The 8,590-nt window shown below is 45.9% G+C and overlaps 1 protein-coding gene across 1 annotated transcript in view; it reads left to right on the top strand.

Annotated features, from left to right (window-relative positions):
• The window catches only part of LOC127006703 (uncharacterized), a 56,723-nt gene extending 48,779 nt beyond the window's left edge, over positions 1 to 7,944 (top strand). Inside the window, exons 3-4 of the mRNA XM_050877257.1 lie at positions 6,955 to 7,076; positions 7,552 to 7,944. Coding sequence (XP_050733214.1) covers positions 6,955 to 7,076; positions 7,552 to 7,944 — 515 coding nt within the window. The remainder of the gene's footprint in view (positions 1 to 6,954; positions 7,077 to 7,551) is intronic.
• Positions 7,945 to 8,590: the final 646 nt, after the last annotated feature.

Raw genomic sequence — 8,590 nt, 5'->3', positions numbered from 1 at the left:
AAAGGAGTATTAAAGGAAAAAAAAGAATGACCCTGGAGAGAGTGTTTGAGGGAGTGACAAAGCCATCAAGGGATGAGCAACAAGTGATTGGAAGAAGTGAATAAACTAATAACAGTGAGAGATAATTGTTGTGACATGTAAGAATATATAAAAAGTAAGCAGCATGTTAAGATGTGTACATAAAGAGATTTAAGATATATGAACTGGGAATGTCATAGAGAGAACAAAAAGAAGTTGATTGTGTTGGTGTTTATACAGCGCCTTTTTTTTTTCTTTACAGCAGAGGGAGTCATGTTCAGGGGCATAAAAAGGATAACAAATGTTAAAAAAGGCCCGCCACTCCACTGCTCCTAAAAAGAGTTAGAGGAGTAATGTGAGATAGGTCAATTTCTGGGAAGAGAGGTGTCCTGATACCCTCCTCTCTGAAAGAGTTCAAGTCGTAGGCAGGAGGAAATACAGATGAAGGAAGATTTTTTCAGGGTTTACCAGCGTGAGGGAGATGTGAGTGAGAGTGAAGATGCTGGTTAACTCTTGTTGGTGCTGGATTTGGACAGTAAAGGGTTGAGCATTAATAGAAAGTCGTGTGTGTGAGGCCGCCTTGGGAGGAGAACAGTGCTGTTAGGAAGTTCAGAAGAGCAGCCAACATGAAAACATCGATAGAAGATAGAAAGAGCAACATGGCGGCGAAATTTAAGAGGTAAAAAGACTATCAGTAAGAGGAGGAAAGCTGATGAAACAGAGCCTGGAGACTCCACTCTGGGTCGAAGAGCTGTAGTGGAAGCCCTCCCCACCGTGAGATGCATACTCCATACTGAGGGCGGACAACCCTGTAAATGGATTTTCTGCAAACTGTGCAGAGGAGGAGAACTAGTGGAGACAGTACAGAACGCCCAGCCTCGAGGGAAGCTGATTTAGCAAGAGAAGGACATGTAGAAGTTTCCAGTTGAGATTTTGAGTTAAGGATAGACCGGAGGATGTTTTAGTGTTGAAGAAGGTGATAGCTGAGTGTTGTCAAAGAATAGGGAAAGTTTGTTTGGAAGATTGTGTCGATGAGTGGAAAGGTCTGAAAACTGTGTTTTGAGTGCGTTGATGGGACACCAAGTTCCTCTTGCCCCAATCGGAAATAATAGTAAGGTCTGAGGCTAGGCGTTCTGCTGCCTCCCAGCCTAGAATCACTGGCAATTCCTGTTGGGTTTGGGTCTTCTACAATAAAAGTTGAGAATGGCCACAGAGTAGAGTCGTCTGATAAAGAATGGATGGAAGGACAGTTCGTTTGGAAATATCATCAATATGAACAACAGAGAGTGGGAGATAGGACCCAGAACCCTCAGGAACAATTACACATTAATAGGTTTAGGAGAACAGTGGCCGTCTACCACAACATAAATAGAACGGTCAGAGAGAACTGGAGATAAGGTACAGAAGAGGATGGACAAACCGTTGGAGGATAGTTTGGAAAGCAAAGTATTTGTGCCGTAAGACCCTACCAAAGGCTTTTGATATGTCCAACGCATTAACAAAGGTTTCAATTCGAAACGGCTAAGAGAGGATGACCATGAATCAGTTAGAAGCAAGAGATCACCAGTAGAACGCCCCTTGCGGAACTCATACATGGCGATCAAATAGGAAGGTCAAGAGTGGAAAAGTGCTTTTGAATCTTCCGGTTAAGGATTGATTCAAATGCTTTAGATAGAATATAGAAAGTAAAGTAGATATAGGACAATTTGAGGAGATTGGAACAGGTCACCCTTCTTAGGCATGAGCTGTATGAAGGCATACTTCCAGCAAGAAGGAAAGGTAGATGTTGGACAGGCAAAGGCAAAAGAGTTTGACGACCAGGCAGGGTATGTCAGCACAGAAGCACAGTTATTTAAAAAGGACAATAGGAGGTACTCCATCAGGTCGCATAAGCCTTCTGAAGATTCAGGCCAGAGAGACATGAAAACATGTAATGATGTACTAAAGGTGAAACTATTTTGTTTGATGACGAGTGGGGGAGTGCAATAGAGAGATGACGACAAATATTTAAAGAAGTGTGAATAATTTTGATGTGTTCGTAAGTATTAATTGATTCACATAATGGAGATTATGTGAAAACAATTTTCATTTAAGGCAGCATTGAACACACACACACATTGCTGCCACACACATGGTCACACACACATTTTTTAGCGATCTTCTGGTATTTAACTCTTACATGACACGTTTTTTATCTGCCTGAAAATTAGAAATACACACGCTTTCTCCATACATATATCATATACAATAAACAAATTGTCCTTATTACATGTTGAGTCAAATGAAGTGGCGTTCAGAGAGAATCCGTAAATAAATCAAACCTACATTTTTTCATGGAATTTCGTTAAATATAATTCCACTTAATTTATGCTCCATTGAATAATACATGAACGTGTTGTCTATAATCATTTATATGAAAAAAGGAAAAAGTGTGGATATTTATACCAAATTTTTTTAAATATAGTGTGTGTGTAGAGAGAGAGAGAGAGAGAGAGAGAGAGGTAATCAAGTAATCAAGCAATATATATGCCTGTTCATTATTTATTCATATACTTTTGGTTTATTTTAATTTAGCGTTTGTTTGTGTTCGTGTACTCTTTACTTGGCTTATATATTCATCTATTAATTAACTTATATATTTATTTGTATTCTGTCAACTGCATCTCAGATCGCAATAATGTTAATGACCTCGAAGATGAAGGAAGAAAAAGGAAGAAATAATAATGAAAGTGATAATGAACGGATAAAATTGGAAAATTAAATATAAAAGGAATGAAACAAGAAACGACTCAGTTAAAATTGCCATCGATTTTCATTCTGCTTTGTCCTCCGCGGCATTATTTGTTTTTTCTTTTATCATCCATTTATTCACCGCCAGCGCATCGCGACCCACAACAAAAGAATAACACTCTTATTATTTTTGTGCAACTCAATATGGAATCAGTCCTGTGTATGCTCTCTCTCTCTCTCTCTCTCTCTCTCTCTCTCTCTCTCTCTCTCTCTCTCTCTCTCTCTCTCTCTCTCTCTCTCTCTCTCTCTCTCTCTCTCTCTCTGTGTGTGTGTGTGTGTGTGTGTGTGTGTGTGTGTGAGTGGCAATAATCTCCTGCTATCGGCTCTCTCCAGTTCACCCATCTCCTCCTCCTCCTCCTCCTCCTTTTACTGTCCTCTCTTCTCCCCTTAAATCCTCTATCTGTCTCTTCCCTTAACCATTTCCTTACCTCCTCCTTCTTTTCTTCTTCCCTCAACCTTTCCTCTTCCTCTTCCATTCCTCCCTTCTCCATCAATAACTCACTCTGTGCTCTCTCCTCCTCTCGTCCCCCAAACACTTCCTGCATTCCTTCAGTGTCTTCCTTATTCTGTTCCCTCTTTCCTTGTCATCTTCCCTCCTTTTATTATCCCCTCCTAAGCTATCCTTCCTAGCCTTGATCTCTCTCATCCTCTCTTCCCAATTACTCCCCAACATTTTTTCTTCCATCCTTCAACTTTCCCTCGTCTCCTTTTTTTTACAGTACAGGAAGCAGCCTGAAGGGATAAAATAATAATAATAATGAAGAAAAGCCCACTGATCACTGTCCCTTTATTCTTTTATTTTCTCATATTTGTTTATCTTCTTTTTCCTTGCTCTATTTCCTCCACTTCCTCTTTTTCCTACTTCATTACTTCCTCCCTTGATTTGCCATCCTCCTCCCCTACCACTCCACCCCTCCATCCTTCAGTTCAATCCTCAAACTACGTCCCTTTTCTCCCTCTCTTATGGCTATTTCGAGCAAAATATTTCTCTCCATAACTTCCTGCCTTCTCTTCCTTCCTCTTCCTTTTCTCTCCTCTCCTCCCTCCACTTCTTCCCTTCCTTCCTCTTCCCTCTTTCCTTCCCTTTCCTTCTTCCTTCCATTCCTCCCTCTTATTCTTTCGGAGTAGTCATTTTCCTCCATAAATTCCTCCTTTTTTCTCCTTCCCTTCCTTATCTTTTTCTCTCCCTTCCTTCACCCACCCACTGACCCCTCCCCACACTGCCTCACCACCGCCCACACCATTCATCACTAATAGACAGGCAGAGATTACACCTCCTCACCCCCTTCAGATTCTCTCTCTCTCTCTCTCTCTCTCTCTCTTCCCCCTCCTGCTTCTCCTCTCTCTCTCTCTCTCTCTCTCTCTCTCATCTCTCTCTCTCTCTCTCTCTCTCTCTCTCTCTCTCTCTCTCTCTCTCTCTCTCTCTCTCTCTCTCTCTCTCTCTCTCTCTTTTCTCTCTCTCTCTCCTCTCTCTCTGTCCTCTTCCTCCTGCTTCCAAGCATACAAATAATACAAATAACAGCATACTGGAAAATACAGGTTGAGACAAGGAAAAGAAAAGATAATTTTAAGAAAAGGAACCAAAGCAAGCCCAAATATATAACAAAGGAAACAAAAACAAGAAAGATACAACAACAACTGTGCCACACGGAGGAGAAAAACATCACAGTTAAGGAAAGGAGAAAGAACCAACGGCGATATGAGGGAAGGAAAGGAGGAGGAAAAGCAACTTATAATTGAACACACGAGAAGGAAAACCAAAGAGTGGAACAACACTAAGAGGAAAGGAATGACTGCCTCGTGTCGGCATCTGCTACACACTGCCTCCTCCTTTCCCTTTCCTTTCCCCTCTCCATTTCTCCCATTCTTTCTGTTCATCCCTACATCTTTCCTTCCCTTCATTCCTTCCATCCCTCATTTTCATGTTCCCTTCCTTCATTCCTCTCCATCCCTCATTTCGTTCCCTCTCTCCCTCATTCCCTTCGCTCTTCCTCTCTCTCTTCTCCATTCCCTCCTTATATACATCCCTCCCTATCCTCTCCCTTTCTCTTCCTCCCTACCACTCGATCTCCATCCTTCCATTCCCTTGCCATCAATCATATTCCTCCCTTCCCTTCATCTCTCTCTCTCTCTCTCTCTATCTCGCTCTCTCTCTCTCTCTCTCTCTCTCTCTCTCTCTCTCTCTCTCTCTCTCTCTCTCTCTCTCTCTCTCTCTCTCTCTCTCTCTCTCTCCTCCCTTCTCTCTCCTCCCTTCCCTCTCCTTCCCTCCATTCCTTCACTCTCCATTCTGCATTCCCCTACCTCTCTCTTCCTCCTTCCCTCTCTCTCCAATCCCAGAATTCCTCCTTCTCTCCATCCTCCTCTCCCCTAACCCTTCCTTTGCACTTCCCCGCCAACACCATCCCCTCCCTCACCTTATCTTCAACTGCCTCACCTCCCCCTTCCCTCTGCATCCCTCCTCCTTCCTCTCCATCCCCAAGTCCTCCCTTCCCCTAGACATCCCAGCCTCTCCCTACACACCCTTCTCCCAGCCTCACTCCTCATCTCCTAGCGAGGCACAGGTCAGCAACAGCCACGGCAGGAACACACACACGTAACGCACCACCGCCACACTGTACGCGCAACCAACCGGCATGACGGAGACCTCAACTGCGGAAGTGAGGCGGGATAGGGATTGAGACAGGAAGGAAGGGGCAAGGCAGGAGAGCGGGAAGATGTGTTACAGGGTGCTCCGGAGTTTGGGATTAGGTGATTGTGTGTGTGATTATTGCGATCATGTACGGGGATTACTACTGCTCTCAGTCTCTCCTCTCTCTCTGTCTGGCTCTCTCACAAACACATGAGTAAAGGCCGGTCATATGTCTAATTAAAGGTGTGTTCCTCTGGCTACGCCTTTCCTTTTCCTAACATGGTGTGAGAAAATCTGAGGAGGAAAGAGGCACGTCACAGTGTTTTGGATCTCCCTGTAGAGTACCCCCCCCACCCTCCACGAGGCCTGGAAACACGTGCTGATTGGCTGGCTGTCAATCACAAGGGAATACAAAGGAAGAACAAACAACAGCAGCTGCTGGTCTCAATGATCACGTGATCACTGCTTTCCTGCTGCCCATGGGTTACACACACACACACACACACACACACACACACACACACACACGTAGGGGTTCCTTGTTTTTTACATAATTATAGAAAAAAAACAAGTAAGAAGAGATGCAATGCCGAGTTTATATATGGGATATTTATGCAGAGTGTAGAACAGTAACAAAGACTCGTGACTTGCGGCAGCGGTGTTCAGTAACGCCCTCTGTCAGCGAGGCTCAGGTGGATCTGCTTCATTCCTTTCTTCGAGTGTGGCTTCAGACTCCCTCTCTCTCTCTCTCTCTCTCTCTCTCTCTCTCTCTCTCTCTCTCTCTCTCTCTCTCTCTCTCTCTCTCTCTCTCTCTCTCTCTCTGCCTCTCTCTCTCTCTCTCTCTCTGCCTCTCTCTCTCTCTGCCTCTCTCTGTCTCTCTCTCTGTCTCTCTCTCTGTCTCACTCTCTGTCTCACTCTGTCTCACTCTGTCTCACTCCCTCTCACTCCCTCTCTCTCCCATTCTCTCTCCCTTTCTCTCTCCCTCTCTCTCTCTCTCTCCTTCTCTCTCTCTCCCTCTTTCTCTCCCTCTCTCTCCCTGTGACACACGCTCGCAACCCGCTTTTTACACTCGTTTAACGTTCTCCATTTCACAAAGACAGGGCTTCGGCAAAATAAGGGCGGAGCCTGGCACCTGAGGAATGGTGTTGAGGGGAGGGAGGAGGAGAGATAGTAAAAAGAGGAAGGAAGAGAAGGAGGAGGGAGCATGGGGCCTGGGGAAGGGGAGGGAGAGAGGAGAGTGAAAAAATAAATGAAGAAAGGAAGAAAATAGAAACAGGGCAGGAAGAGGACAGGAAGTGGTGGAGTACATGGGTAGGTAACACGGTGGGGAAGACAGGAAAAGGAGAGGAGGAGAGAGAGAGAGAGAGAGGACCATAAAGAGAGGAGGAGAGGAAAAATGAGGATAAGATCGACTGAGAGAGAGAGAGAGAGAGAGAGAGAGAGAGAGAGAAACAAGTGGTGTGACTACTGCCAGCGTCCTCGTCACACTACTCAGGAGTGCCACACTCGCCTCGCAGTTGAGAGACAGGAGCAGTTTCTCCACAAGATCACGACTGAACAGGCTCTGAACAACGCCAATCTCGTACAGTCTCTGACTCGTCTTCTTGCTCCAGCCTCCCTCTCTCCACCAACTCAAGCTGTGAGCTTGGGGCATAATTGTAGATCGCACCAAGGACCGCCAGCCACCACACAACAACCACTCCTGCCTCAGCCAGGGCCACCACTCAACCTTCCTCCCGGTGTGTGGAGTCATGGGCAACATTAATCAAGATTACCTCTCTATTGTTTCTGACAATGTCAGAGGGCTCCAAACAAATATCGGAGACCTCATGCACTCCTTTGTAATTCCTCACACGCCTGACATAGTGGCAAGAGTGGAAACATTTCTGAATGAGACCATCCCAAGCAACTATGGTCAGATTCAGGGATACACAAGTTGGCACAGAAGGGACAGATCACGCGGGACCTTCGGTGGTGTCGCTGTCTGTTTTAACAAGAACTTGTCAGTCCAACCTCTTGATGTAGCTCTCCCTATCCACCTTGAGATGATGTTTTTCAAGATATGGACACAACAACATGGCTCCATCCTACTGTGCGTGTGTTATCGCCCTCAGTGGCAAGGAGGTGAGCCCATACACTTCCTACACACTAATCTTGACCAGATTATGCAGCAACACTCCTGCAGCCACATCCTCATCGTTGGCGACCTAAATCAACACTTGGTTGCTAGAGTGTTTGACGATCTCCTCACTGTACATGGCCTTACAAACCATGTCAATTTTCCCACCCACAACTCTGGCTCTTCCCTGGATCCTGTTATTAGTGATCTGCCAGAGGATATTGTCACCTGTCGTCCCCTTGGTGCCGTGGGATCCTCAGACCACCTGGCTGTCCTCAGCACGATTCAAGTCGCCGCACTGAGGGACGCCCCTACGATACATACTAACTGGCTCTGGGGCAGAGCCAACTGGGAGGGACTTCAGGAAGCCCTGTGTTGCACTCCCTAGCATACCATCCTCACAGGTGACGTGGACGAACAGGTCAGCACTTTCACAAGTACTGTTCTTTCCCTTCAGAACACTGACGTCCCTAACCATACCTTCAAGGTCAAGCCTCGTGACCAGCCTTGGTTTGGGTACAAGTGTAGGATGGCTGCCGACGCTAAGAGCAGGGCATGGAGACGCTTTAAAGAACATCCAACCTATATAAACAAGCTGCTCCACAAAGAAGAGTGTGCCAACATGCGAAGTGTGCAGCGTTTGGCTCAACAACGATGGCTGGACGACTTGAAGTCACGACTCTCTGGCCGCTCTGTGGGAAGCAAGGCTTGGTGGACTGCCCTCAAGGACCAACAAGGCCTCGCTCCTGAAGACCACATTCCTCCATTAGACAGGGCGGACGGCTCGGTAGCCACCAAAAGCAATGACAAGGCAGAGGTATTGGCAGCATACTTCTCAGGGAAGATGACTGTCCCTGACCCTGAACGTCACCCACCTGCCATGGATCAACTCAACACCGCCTGTCTCCAATTCATCACTATTACCACTGAGGATCTCAAGCAACAATTGCTCAAGGTCGACACCAAGAAGGCCCTTGGACCAGATGGGATATCTCCACACATCCTCAAGCACTGCGCAGCCCAGCTTGCAGGCC

Source organism: Eriocheir sinensis, chromosome 1 (genome assembly GCF_024679095.1).
Source record: "Eriocheir sinensis breed Jianghai 21 chromosome 1, ASM2467909v1, whole genome shotgun sequence".
Lineage (NCBI taxonomy): Eukaryota > Metazoa > Arthropoda > Malacostraca > Decapoda > Varunidae > Eriocheir > Eriocheir sinensis.
Note: the sequence above shows the minus strand (reverse complement) of the source record. Positions and strands in the feature narration are given on the sequence as shown.